The 14,490-nt window shown below is 41.9% G+C and overlaps 1 protein-coding gene across 2 annotated transcripts; it reads left to right on the top strand.

Annotated features, from left to right (window-relative positions):
* Positions 1-7,227: 7,227 nt before the first annotated feature.
* Positions 7,228-14,249, top strand: LOC106580504 (protein DEK). 2 transcript variants are annotated; one of them, XM_014161664.2, is made up of 12 exons: positions 7,228-7,503; positions 8,323-8,491; positions 8,716-8,814; positions 9,073-9,182; positions 9,306-9,400; positions 11,298-11,418; positions 11,614-11,910; positions 12,098-12,274; positions 12,480-12,591; positions 12,699-12,841; positions 12,933-13,001; positions 13,186-14,249. In XM_014161664.2, exons 2-12 carry the CDS (start codon positions 8,326-8,328, stop codon positions 13,195-13,197), a joined length of 1,401 nt encoding a protein of 466 aa, XP_014017139.1. In that variant the 5' UTR covers positions 7,228-7,503; positions 8,323-8,325; the 3' UTR covers positions 13,198-14,249. The 2 variants fall into 2 exon arrangements, with proteins under 2 accessions (XP_014017139.1, XP_014017129.1); XM_014161654.2 differs by having other exon boundaries at positions 12,696-12,841.
* The last annotated feature ends 241 nt before the right edge of the window (positions 14,250-14,490 follow it).

Raw genomic sequence — 14,490 nt, 5'->3', positions numbered from 1 at the left:
TCGCGGTGTCGTTTAAAAATGTTGAGTAGCATCGAGCACACGCAAGGAGAGGCGTTTTTCTGAATATAGTGCATGCAAATGTCTTATGGGTCTTTAAAAATCCAATTGACCTTATTCATATTAGAAACCATGAAAATAAATATTTCATATGAAAGTTTTGAACGCTGGTTTATCAATGATATTACGTTATGCAGATTGATATTTCCAGAGAGATGGCATTTTAGACAATTTCACAAAATTGTTCCATCAAAAAATGTGGCCCATCTCAAAGGTTCTCTAACTGCAACGCATTTTTGTCCATTCAAACATGTCTCTGAAAAAGCGCTCATCTACATGCACCATTGTATGTTCTCATCTAATTTGTATTTGCAAAAGTCCCCCAACCATATGCTTTGAATCAGACAAAGCCAAGGTTCCTCAATTTAATTTTTACCTGCCATTTCAGTTCTGTAATGAGATTTATTTTCCTTCCTTGTTCAATGAGAGGAAGCCAAGGCAGGGGAGAAACGTCAAAGTACTTTTTTTGTAGGAGTTTGGTACTTAAAATATCCACATCTATTTGTACAGATCCAGGACATTATTTTTAAAAGGTAGGTTCCTGAATTCCCATTTCGTTTCTACTTGTCACAGTTCACCTTCCGTTGACCCCAGAGAGCCCTCTGATCTTTTCTTCACTTCCTATGGCAATTATGGAAGCCTTGAGACAGGCTTGGTCTGCTGTGACTGCACCTCCACAGCTCTCCAGACATGCAATTACTGTCCATCTATATGTGGCATTTCTCACATTGTTCACCCATGTGCATGGAAAGAATATGTATACAATAGGATACAATGGGTCCTATGTGACATGCAGGACATCAGGATCCAGGTTTATCTGTAAAGTGTCTACGAAAAATGATAGTTTCAAGTTCATATGGCTACAGAGTTAATATATCAATAGTATACCATTGTTCGATTGAGACTTTTTAATTTATCTGCAGTCCCACTAACATGTATCTAAGCAATTTGGTGTCAGTTTCCAGAGGCACTGTAATATCTGTACCATTGCTCCCATTGATAAGTTACTTGGCACCATCTTCTGTTCATGAGAGGTATCACCAAGATTAATATTGTGATGGGTCCGTTTTATTTTATACACAACCATCTGCTGTTCATGAGAGTTATCAACAATATTCAAATTGTGATGGGTCCATTTTATTTTATGCACAACAATGTTGTATTATTCATTCATTAACAAAAAATATCAGTCCCAAAAGGTGGTATCATTTACAAAACATAAGAGATATTTTAGAGTAATAACTAACTCACACCTCCAGAGAGTATGGACCAGACAGTGATCAGAATTTTGAGCTCCTCAATTCAATTGGTTTCTCCTCATCGAGTCCGTTTTCAATAGTCACGCTCTCCGATGTTCTAACATCAACAAGTAAAAATCCATAAGTATGGTGCTTGATTCAATTCACATACTCCACAATTCAAATATAGACAGCTAAAATGTCTAAAACAGAGGGGTTACCCACATTGTCTTCTCCACGAGTGGGTCTATGTAGTCTTGGAGCTCAGTGTTGAGGGTCTCTGGCAGTAGAAAGCACAGCCCCCCGCCGATGATGGGCAGGAGGCCACAGATGAGCATGGACAGGGCATAGCAGATGCATCAGAGGGGCCAGGATGCCCGCCCCACGGGCACACATGGAGTTCAGACCCACAGGAGAAAATTTGACATACACAGTATGAAGAATGAGGATATTATTCTGCTGTAATAAACTGTATACATTGGGAATTTAACTAACCTTACAACGGTGGGATAGAGTTCAGCAGTATATACACATAGACAATAGTGAAAGAAGCTGCTATAGCAAACTTTCCAGTCACTGCAATGACTGTCACCAATACTGGAAGGTCTAAGGGTCAAAATAAGACAGAAATAAGTACCATCAACAGGTATGTTTCAGAATATAACGCCAACTACACCAAGTTCAGGGAGATTGGGGGGTTCTTGGGGGTGGGGAATGGAATTAATTGTATTTTTATGTTTTATTTTTCTTGGGGGGGGGGGGCTGTGGGAGGGGTCTCAAATGGTTGTGGGACAGCTATTGGGGAACTGGGAACTGTGTGGGGGGGGGATCTTGGAGGGTTCGGGTTCACGTTTTTTTGCCTGGTGGGAGATCTGTCAACGTGCCCTTGAGCAGGGCATTGACTCTGGATGCTTCTGTGTGTCACTCTGAATGGAAGTCTGTTGGATGACTGGTATGATGTAGTTGTTGAGCGGCTTCACTGCAAGTATATTGTACGCTTCGGATATTCAATAAAAAAAAGTTCAGGGAAATTCGACAAAGATAAAACATTTGAATGCTACACAGTATAAACCCAGATAGGGTAGGTGTTTGAGCATTTGCATAACTGGAAACAGCCTTCGGAAGTGTACTGGTGTATTGGTCCACTCAGCCCCTTCAAAATAGGAAAATAACAATCACACACTACAAAGGTTTGGGGCTGTCAGCTCGCTCAATAGTCAAACACTGTTTGATGTTTGTAGACAGTACAAGGTGTTATATTTTGGCTAATTGAGATTAGAGATTGGAGTTTATGTGGTAAGAGACAACCTGGGAGTATTGCCCCACCTAGCAGAAATGTGTTCATGGCATTGCCTGATTTTGTCATGCTGACCACGAACCGAAGGCCAATAGACAGATGTTGGGGGTGAAGGCAGCGGCCACTCCAAACAGCAACTGGATAGGCAGGGAAACGAGGATGGCGAAGTGACAACCAAACCTGCGGAGGTATTTCACATTTTTTGGGGTGACCTCTTCACTAAACTCGTGACAATTTATAAGTGGATTGTGTGTTTTACCTGTCTGCCATAGGACCAAACACCAGGGACCCTATTAGGAGGCCGGTCATGTAGATGGACTGTGATGCCTCACTCACACCTTTGTTGTCACACACCAGGTTAAACTGATGAGGAGGAAAGGAAAGAGGAGAGAATTTAGTTGCCTTTGATAATCAGGAAATGGATTGCTTCTTTTCATAATAAAAGCACCATACATGCCTAATCTCACAATATTTCAGATACAGTGCATTCGGAAAGTATTCAGACCCTTTCTTTTCCACATTTTGTTACGTTACAGCCTTATTCTAAAATGCATTGAATTGTTTTTCCCCTCAATCTACACACAATACCCCATAATGACAAAGCAAAAAAAAAGTTTATTTCACCGTAGGCAGCGATTACAGCCTCAAGTCTTCTTGGGTATGACGCTACAAGCTTGGCGCACCTGTATTTTCTCCCATTCTTCTCTGCAGATCCTCTCAAGCTCTGTCAGGTTGGAAGGGGAGACTTGTCCCAAAGCCACTCCTGCGTTGTCTTGGCTGTGTGCTTAGGGTCGTTGTCCTGTTGGAAGGTGAACCTTCAACCTGCTCAGGACCTCAAACTGGGGTTTCATCAAGGATCTCTCGCCGTACTTTGCTCTGTTCATCTTTCCCTCGATCCTGACTAGTCTCCCAGTCCCTGCCACTGAAAAACATCCCCAAAACAGGATGCAAACACCACCACGCTTCACCATAGGTATGGTGCCAGGTTTCCTCCAGACGTGACGCTTGGCATTCAGGCCAAAGAGTTCAATCTTGGTTTCATCAGACCAGAGAATCTTGTTTCTCATCATCTGAGAGTCTTTAGGTGCTTTTGGCAAACTCCAAGAAGGTTCTCATGTGCCTTTTACTGAGGAGTGGCTTCCATCTGGCCACTCTACCATAAAGGCCTGATTGGTGGAGTGCTGCAGAGATGGTTGTCCTTCTGCAAGGTTCTCCCATCTTCACAGAGGAACTCTGGTCACAGAGGAGCTCTATCGGGTTCTTGGTCACCTCCCTGAGGGTGGCCAGCTCTAGGAAGAGTCTTGGTGGTTCCAAACTTCTTCCATTTAAGAATGATGGAGGCCACTGTGTTTTTGGGGATCTTCAATGCTGCAGACATTTTTTTGGTAACATTCCCCAGATCTGTGCCTCAACAATCCTGTCTCGGAGCTCAATTCCTTTCGACCTCATGACTTGGTTTTTGCTCTGACATGCACTGTCAACTGTGGGACCTTATATAGACAGGTGTGTGCCTTTACAAATCATGTCCAATCAATTGAATTTACCACAGGTGGAGTCCAATCAAGTTGTAGAAACATCTCAAGGATGATAAATGGAAACAGGATGCATCTGAGCTCAATTTCAAGTCTCATAGCAAAGGGTCTGAATACTTACCTAAATAAGGTATTTCTGTTTTAATTTTTAAAATAAAATTAAGGTGCAGTTTGTGATTGGATCAGGTAGATCTGCCACTCACATGGCCTTTCTTCTGAGGCAGCTATTTGTTGTAATCCTGGGATTTTGCAAGCTTCTGGGGAAAGGATCTGCAGAGATGGGTGCGACCGGACTCCAAGGCATGCAAGCCCAGGTCATTGCATGCAGAAGGTGTAGGTGGTGCTGTGAGACCTGGGTGCCATACTGGAGTGGCGTACTCTAGCACTAGATGGACAGAACAGGTGTAGAATGTCAGAAGGTCTTCGGGGGGGGGGGTTGAAGTGGCGAAGATGGTTCATGAAGAACCTTTGGTGGTGATGTGTGTGTCCCCTTTTAAGTTGGCTTGGAGTGCCACACCGAGCTCTTTGGCGCTGGACACCACCTCAAGTGTGTGGCCGGAGGCGGATAATGGCAGAGGCTGGATCAGGATTGTGACTGAAACAGGTGTACATGACATTGCACTTTATTGGTTGAGATTCATCTTGTTTTGTTCTGACCAGTCGGTTAGTTGGTAGAGGCCCTGATGTATTTTGGAAGTGTCACGTGTCTTGATTCTATGAGGTTCAGGTCATCCACAAAGGCCCAGGAGTTGGATAGGGTACCCTCTGATTTTTATTTTACTAGGCAAGTCAGTTAAGAACAAATTCTTAATTACAATGGCGGCCTACCAAAAGCAAAAGGCCTTCTACAGGGACGGGGGCTGGGATTAAAAATAAAAACAAATATAGAACACACACATCACGACAAGAGAGACAACACAACACTACATAAAGAGAGACCTAAGACAACATAGCAAGGCAGCAACACAACATGACAACAACATGGTAGCAACACAACATTGTAGCAGCACAAAACATGGTACAAACATTGGGCACAGACAACAGCACAAAGGGCAAGAAGGTAGAGACAACAATACATCATGCAAAGCAGCCACAACTGTCAGTAAGAGTGTCCATGATTTAGTCTTTGAATGAAGAGATTGAGATAAAACTGTCCCGTTTGAGTGTTTGTTGCAGCTCGTTCCAGTCGCTAGCTGCAGCGAACTGAAAAGAGGAGCGACCCAGGGATGTGTGTGCTTTGGAGACAGGTGTTGTATGTGGAGGATGAGGCCTGCAGTAGATATCGCAGATAGGGGGGGGGGGAGTGAGGCCTAAGAGGGTTTTATAAATAAGCATCAACCAGTGGGTTTTGCGACAGGTATACAGAGATGACCAGTGTACAGAAGAGTATATAGTCCAGTGATATGTCTTATAAGGAGCATTGGTGGAAAATCTGATGGCCGAATGGTAAAGAACATCTAGCCGCTCGAGAGCACCCTTACCTGCGCCATTGATGTGAGCCACATACATTTGGACCAAGCCGTGTGCCCTGGGGGAGGCCACAGGAAAGTTCTTGAGGCCTGGGATAGAGATCTTGTAACCTGGCTATGGCCAGAATGGAAGTTTAAAATTCATGGCATGGTCTCTGGTCGGACAGATAATTGCAAAAGGTGTTTCATTGCAATGGTGTGAGCCACAAGATCAAAGGCCGTGCTGTAGTCCGTCAGGACCAATGTGCTGGAGGTGCCTCTGGTGTTTGCTGTTCTGTACAGGCAGTGGGTGGTTGAGTGTCCCTTGAGGCAGCCAAACTGTTGTTTGGAGATGTTCTTTTGGATATCCTGTGTTGTCCATTCAACAACAAAACCTTCACACGCCTTTGCCAGAAGGGGCGTGAGCAAGACTGACCGTAGCTGGTCAATGCTCAGAGGATTACTCTTCCACAGTGAATCTGCCACTGATGAAGGGGCTTTTCTGGTTGGGACGGAGAGTAGTCTCCTGTGCATTTCCCATGGTTCAACAGTAGGGCGTGGCATAGCTGGCAAAAATCTAGGTAGGTCTGACAGGTGTAGTGTAGGTAATGATGTGGTGACAGATGAAAACTTGGCATTTATAGCATTGGCAGAATGGTTGTCTGAGTGGAGCCTGTCAACTTTGATGGAGATTGTCTTTTTACTCCTGGTCAAAGATGTATTTTGATGGTACAATGTGGTTATGGCACATGTAGCATACAAATCATAAAGAGAGTACCGTGCATCAAAGATGCAGTTTTTTTTTAAAGGTTAAATATTTTATTTCCAGTCACATAAATAAACCTATATTTTAAACACAGAAAGCAACCCGGCCTTTCCATAATACACTCAGTCTAGTGTGAGATAGAATTTAAAAAATCCCATTCTGAAAAAGCACTAATATTGTGAAATAGCCCAAATGCAACAGTCGCCTCATCAGTTTTAGGCCTTAGCAGGTGAGTCCCTTGCCCCCGCTGTTTTCCTGCACAACAAGGTATAAAGGCGGTAGCAGCAGAAAGTACTGTACAGCGTGTCCCGTTGATCGATTTCTACTGATTAATTGACATGCCAAAATGTTAACTCTTGAGGGAGTTATATTAACCTGAGCCGCGTTGCACCGGTCAATGGCCCGTGACGCGAACGGGCAAAAACCGAGAGGGAGGAGCGCAAATCTCAACTCGAACAGTAATCTGCGCTACTAGGTTATGTTGTTAACAAGGCAGCATGATGCATCATCCAGAAACATAAACATATCTATTTTCCATAAAATATTGTAACGACATATTCGAATTTTCTAACTAGTTTTCAGTGGGAAGGCAGATAAAGCGTTTTTATCAAAAGCAATCACTTTTGCGTGTAAAAACAAAACAAAAAACACAATATACTCATTACTCTATGTGCTTATGCCCGGTTCAAAGCAACTGGGAATTCGGAAAAATACAAGGTCGAATCATGACGTCAGTGATATTCAGGTCGGAAAGCTCTAGAAAGACGTCCGAGTTCCAGAGTTGGAATTCCGAGTTGGCGGACCATTCAAATCGATTTGGAGCACATTTTTTCTCTCTCCGAGTAACCAGTTGTTTCGAACGCACATTTTGAGGCCGCGCATTTTTTCACCCGCATTAAACTCTTCCCACCGGGGTAACTCGGGACAGATAATCGAATCCCCTCATTGAGTGTATTATCCAATCGACCAATAAAACCAGGGATATACGACGTCGGATGTTAGATTAGTCCTAATTGGCTCATTTATAATATTGTGTGGTTTAGTTAGTCATGATTGACTCATTTCTAATGTTGTGTTGTACGTCATCTAAATGATTGCCCATTGACGCCCACACCTCAACAACCCCGCCATTTGGAACCTAATCCAATTCTGTTTTGGTGACAAGGTAAAGTATTGAATATATTGGCATACTGTAATAGCTGGCTATAGATTTCGAATGAGCCAGAATGGTCATATTAAGTATAATTATAGTGATGAAACAAATATAAATATTCAGCTTTTAAATGCATTCAGTAGCTAAAAAGCTGCCTGACTGGCTGCTACGTTGACAAGAAGACTGAGCTAACCGCGGTAACGTTAACTAGCCAAGTCAGGCAGCATCAGCGGGAATGTATTGACTTTACTAGTTAACTATCCCGTTGATCGGTTTCTACTTAAACACCATCGTTGTCAATTCAACAGGTTAGCAAATATCAAGATAGCTAGTTTTCAGTCTGTGTGGTGGTGAACATTGAGACATGGCGTAGTCTACGTAACGTTAGTTGGCTAGCTGGCTAACGTTAGCTCTCTGTGTTCAAAACAAACCTGCGCGCCAAATCATGTCTCCGGGCGCCACACTGCAAAAATTAAACTCCACAAGATTTGAATGTACTGTTGTAGCTGGCTAGCTATGTATACTAATAATGACAACTATCTGGTGTTGGGTAAATTGTTAGATTGTAATTTTAACTAACTAGGTAACGTTAGATAACTAATTTCAGATTATAAGTGGTTAGCAAGCACAAACGATGCAATTGAACAAAAACTATCTAGCTAACAATGTTCTCGGACATGACATTAAGTTCGATGGAAAGTTGTTGACTAGCTAACGTTAGCTTAATGTTGTAGTTAATATAATTCACATAAAAAGGAGGGACTATAGCCAGGTGCTTCTCCAGGGATATCTGGCTAAACTGATGGGGGAAACTTCTTTCTTCCAAAACAGGGCATGTCAGCAGATGTTACAAAGTGCATTGACATGACTGAAGCTATGGATGAAAAGATGGAGGTTTGTCCCCTGTCGGATGTTGTAGAGAAAGAACCAAAGGTTGAAGACCTGGCCGACTCACCATATAATGCCCGAAAACCACGGAATGAAATGAGTAGAGACATAAGTATGATAAGTCAATGATGTTTATGAACCCGTTTTGCTCAATAGGCCTACACTGTAACTTATAGTTCAGTACAGGTATCTAGCTAGATATCAACCCTCCTTTACCTTCTTCAGCTTTGCATGGGTCCAGCTTGTTAGTAATTGCATGCACAGAGGCCTGGTTTGCTACAGTTGATGAAGCCAGCAGCAATGAATTATATTTGACCTGTTATGTTCTTCTTGCAGCTCTATCTCAAATAGTTGAAGGGAAGAGGGAGAAAAAGACGGTGCAAAGACTTGATTTCCAGGTTGCGAAACCTGCGAAGGTGCTGAAAGTTGAAAATGGTAAGATGGAGCATCCTCGGACATGTCTATCGCCAAAGGCTATAGATGAGCACAGAGAACTTTTCCAAAGTTTTGTTGACATGAGACAGAATGAAGCTTGTAAATAAGTTCTCATCATTCTCGTAGTCTATGTATTGGGATGCAACTGTATCATGTACCAGCCCCGCTGGGATCCCATATCATGCTCCCACCATCATTTTGCCCTCTGTAGTCAGCTCATTATTTAACAGTACAAACCTAATTTCCACTCCCTCTCAGGTGGTGGAGATAAATTAGGAGACATTGTGCGAGTGAACCACCACCTTGGAAAGCTGAAGGTTCCAGATCTGAAACCGCTTCATACAATTCTCTTTGATATGCCAGGTAAGGTAAGTGTATCTTACACTTTTTAAAAGGTTGAGTAATGTCACAATGGACACCCCTGTGTGGGTAAAACAACTCTAGAGTTGTTGTTCTTAGTCGGTTGTCATTGTTGATGGTTCCCTCCTCAGATTGCCACAATGAGGAAAAACATGCGGCTGTTCAATGGCTTCCCGTTCGAGGTTGACAGTGATCCCTATATAAAGAAGAAGGAGAGGATGATGAAGTAAGAAGGAGAGAGGTTTTCTCAATTAGGACTTATGAAACAACAGTAGTAGCGTGTGTGTGTATATATATATATACATGCATGCATACATGCATGCATACAGTACCAGTCAAAAGTTTGGACACACCTACTCATTCAAGGGTTTTTCTTTATTTGTACTATTTTCTACATTGTAAAATGACACATGGAATCATGTAGTAACCAAAAAAGTGTTAAACAAATCAAAATATAAAGTAGCCACCCTTTGCCTTGATGAAAGCTTTGCACACTCTTGGCATTCTCTCAACCAGCTTAATGAGGTAGCCACCTGGAATGCATTTCACTTAACAGGTGTGCCTTGTTAAAAGGTAATTTGTGGAATTTCTTTCCTTCATGCATTTGAGCCAATCAGTTGTGTTGTGACAAGGTAGGGGTGGTATACAGAAGATAGCCCTATTTGGTAAAAGACGAAGTCCATATTATGGCAAGAACAGCAAATAAGCAAAGAGAAACGACACTCCATCATTACTTTAAGACTTTGAACGTTTCTTCAAGCGCAGTCGCAAAAACCATCAAGCGCTATCATGAAACTGGCTCCTATGAGGACCGCCACAGGAAAGGAAGTTCCAGAGTTAGCTCTGTTGCAGAGGATAAGTTCGTTAGTTAAATACACCTCAGACATTGCAGCCCAAATAAATGTTTCAGAATTCAAGTGACACCCCTCAACATTGACTGTTCAGACTGTGTGAATCAGGCTTTCATGGTCCCAATTGCTGCAAAGAAACCACTACTAAAGGACACCAATAAGAAGAGACTTGCTTGGGCCAAGAAACACGAGCAATGGACATTAGACCAGTGGAAATCTGTCTTTTGGTCTGATGAGTCCACACCACCGTATCTTTGTGAGATGCAGAGTAGGTGAATGCATAATCTCTTTATGGTGTGGTTCCCACTGTGAAGCATGGAGAAGGTGGTGTGGGGGTGCTCTGCTGGTGACACTGTCTGTGATTTTATTTAGAATTCAAGGCACACTTAACCAGCATAGCTACCACAGCATTCTGCAGCGATACACCATCCAATCTGGTTTGGGCTTAGTCCCACTATTTGTTTTTCAACAGGACAATGACCTCCAGGCTATGTAAGGGCTATTTGACCAAGAAGGAGAGTGATGGGGTGCTGCATCAATTGACCTAGCCTCCACAATCACTTGACCTCAACCCAATTGGGATGAGTTGGACCGCAGAGGGAAGGAAAAGCAGCCAACAAGTGCTCAGCATATGTCAGAACTCCTTCAGGACTGTTGGAAAAGCATTCCAGGTGAAGCTGGTTGAGAGAATACCAAGAGTGTGCAAAACTGTCAAGGCAAAGGGTGGCTACTTTGAAGAATCTCAAATTTAAAACATATTTTGATCTTTAACACTTCTATTTTTTGGTTACTACTTGATTCCATATGTGTTATTTCATAGTTTTGATGTCATCACTATTATTCTACAATGTAGAAAATAGTACAAATAAAGGAACACCCTTGAATGAGTAGGTGTGTCCAAACTTTTGACTGGTACTGTATATTTTTTACCTTTTTTATCAGGGAGTCGTACTGAGATCAAGGTCTCTTACAGATGAGTCCTGAATTACAGAAAATACACCCATCAACATATAAATGCAACCAGAAAGAAAAACACAGTCATAAAAATGAACACATTCATCAGTAAAAAGGTCCTCAAATCAGCTTTCTGAATTTCCCTAGGGGCACCAACACGAACATTTTTAACATTGTTCCACATAAGGTGCTTCTAACGGCTTTAATGAAGTAACATGTTTAAACATTATCTGAAATATTGTTGTGATTGTGGATCAAACTTACTCCATTATTATAAACAAGCGAACTAATGACTAGTAATTGTGTGCACTGATTCAGGATAACATGTGTAAGGTTGAGGAACATCTGTAAAGTGTTGGACCTGGAGAAGGGTGGAAACCAGTCAGTCCTCATCGACAGGATCATGACTTTCCTCATGAGTCCCAGAATATCAGGAAAGGTGAGTTACAGGTCTTCTCTTTATTTTTCAAATAAGTCATTGTCATGTGAGTGATTGGTCTTTGTTCTTTAGCTAGGTAGACATTTCTTGAGTTTGTTGTCTTGTCAAATAGAATACAAAACTGAACTGTGTTCACCAATGAGGTCTTCAAAAACATATAGGCCCTACCTATAATTCTATCCTTCCCATCTGCAGCCTGTGATCTCAAAGAGAAAGAAGAAGTCTAAGAAGAATATCTCAACCAAAGACTCTAGGAGCAAGACCAAGGCTAAGGACAGGAGTGCATCCAGCAGCCCCCGGAAGGTCAAAGCAGAGAGCAAGTCCAAAGCTATCGTCACTGATTCTAGCAGTGATGACGATGAGGACGACGAGCAAGGAGTCACAGTAGAACAAGACGAGTCGGACGCTGAAAAGAAGAGCGGGAAAGAGGGAAAGAGGGAAAGGGTGACGACCGATGACGATACCGATGATTCTGAAGACTACGACGATGAGGTGAGGAACTGAAATGTTTTAATGTAAACTGATAGGTATTGTCCATTGGAAATTGATATTTCCCTTATTTGGTCTTGGACGATACTAGTGCCACTGTATAAATATTTTAGAACTGTAAAAGGGAACGGTCAGCCTGTTCTGTCACTCAAAGATTAACCACAGAAGTCCCTTCTCTCCTACCAATCAGGATCCCAAGTCAAATCCAGCAGCCAAGGGCAAGAGAACACCTTCCAAGAAGCGTGCGCAACCAGCAAAGAAGGCAGCTCCTGCCAAAAAGAAAACAAAAGTGGAAGACTCCGACCTGTCTGAGTCTGATTCAGACAAGGATGAGGATGAGAAAGATGGCGAGAGTGAAGTTGAGAAGGTGAGACTCTTCTGTCAATCTGTCCCAGATTCTGGATTTGCTAAACTCACAGCAAGTCTTATGAATACAAAAGTCAACAGTTTGGGTTTGTGTCCATATTTGTATGTAATAGATAATGTCTATAATATCTGGATAGGGTTTTTACCCATTTGTCTTTTTTTATCTTGAACTAATGGAATGAACTCATGGATTGATTTGTCCTCAGCCAAAAAATAATCCGGCAGCTAAGAGGGCAGCACCGGTTAAGCCAGCAGCTAAGACCAAGAAAGCAGACAGCAGCAGTAACAACCAGAAAAAGACAGCCAACAAGGGCAATGGTAAGAATCTGTAGATTTACTTTTATAGCACGTTTCATACATCATTGGCAACCTGTAGCCTAATGCTTATTGTTATGTTTTTCCCTGCTTGTTTTCCTAAATAGCAGCACTCGACAGTTCGGACGACGATGAGCCGTTGATCAAGATGATCAAGAAGCCTCCTACAGATGAGCAGCTAAAGGAGACGGTGAAGAGGCTGCTGAAAGACGCCAACCTGGAGGAGATGACCATGAAGAAGATCTGCCAGAAGGTATGTTTGCTTCTCAAACATCTCTGATTTGATATCACAATGATGGTTGGCTTACCTGTAAAAGTCTAACGCAACAACTTCTCTGTCCCAGGTGTACGACACATACCCAGACTATGACCTGACCAGCAGAAAGGACTATGTCAAGCAGACAGTAAAAACGGTGAGTTACCTGTCCTCCCTTGGTGTTCTGGAATAGCAGCACTGTGCTTGCCTCTTAGACTACTCAAGTCTGTCAGTCATTACCCACAAACAATTGTGTGTGTGTGTGAATGCTTTTCAATTGTTTTATCTGTTGGCAGACTGATTTCTTTGTATAACCGTCTGTTTTGTTTTGTTCGTTGCAGCTGATTTCCTAAAGGACATAAAAAAGGACATGAAAACGGTCCTTGTGACAAATAACTGTGGGAACGTTCCAATTCTGGAAAAGGATAATCAAAAGAATGTGCCTACCTTAGAACTGCTCAAACCCCAGGTTTACTTCTTTATGTGTTTGTTTTTATTTGAATCAAAATGTTTTTGTTTCTGTATTGTCATTTCCAACTTGACTGCACACTTCTCTTAGGTCATATTTAACATGCTACTTAAGGCTTATGCATTTGAGTCATTGCTTGTTAATAATCTGCTTTGTTAATACACTTTACAGTTTTCTACTGATCCCAAGCAAAGGGTATTTAGGCTAAACGAACAGTGTTTAGAGATTCAAGGTTGGTCACTGTAAATGGAAACATGTCCTCAGGCAATGCATGAATTCACACATTGTTGATTTTAAATGTATTTCTTGACTTGACCAGTCAAAATAGAATAAGGCCCCTCTCACTATAGCTGTCCACTGCCTTTGTCTTCTGTGGAGGATTTCAAATCTTTCCCTCTGGGGTTTTGATGCACATATAACAGCTTTATAGCAACAAGGCAGTGGTATGTATGTATGCTGGGGTCTATTCACTAGAACCAAACGGGGAGGGACCTACAGGAATTTGACCAATAAACTTTCGGTTTTTAGTAAACTGTTTCTGTTGCAAAACATTTTGGACTAATGATTCCACCCCTCTTCCCTTCCCCCTAGGCATTTTGTGTAAAATGGTTTTGCATGGCAAGCTGTTCAATTGAGTTTTGAAAAGTATTTGTCACGGTCAAGTCTTCAAACATATTCCTTGATTGCATTTATAAGACTTCATGTTTTTATATGTAAATGTGTACATTTTTGAATCATTTACTTTTGATGAGATCCTGTTTTAGTCCTTATATTGTCTCTGTATGCAGTACAGGATGATCTGATTTATGTAGTTGTTACCTTGCTCAATGAAGAGTTGGATTTTTTTAGTCAATATACCTTTGACAAAGTAAGTGTCATTGAATGAAATTGTCTTCCAATGTTATGCATATAAATTAAATCAGATTTTTGAACGAACACTTGTCTATCTAGTGTTTTGCTAAAGCAAAGACACTCGTTACTAAGGCGTTAAACAGTTAAGATATTGGCCCTGTTACAGCACATCAAAACCTTGATGTCATGTAAATTGTAACTGCCTGACTAGGCTACAAACAATATTGGTCAGTACAATCTGGAATCTTTGGGATGTTCCTACCTTAACCATTTTACATTAAACTTCAATGGGGGTTAGGGATGTCCCAAGGATCCCAGATAGCAG

The sequence above is a fragment of the Salmo salar genome, chromosome ssa02 (assembly GCF_905237065.1).
Source record: "Salmo salar chromosome ssa02, Ssal_v3.1, whole genome shotgun sequence".
Lineage (NCBI taxonomy): Eukaryota > Metazoa > Chordata > Actinopteri > Salmoniformes > Salmonidae > Salmo > Salmo salar.
The sequence above is the reverse complement of the archived record's forward strand: the minus strand, read 5'-3'. Positions and strand labels throughout refer to the sequence as shown.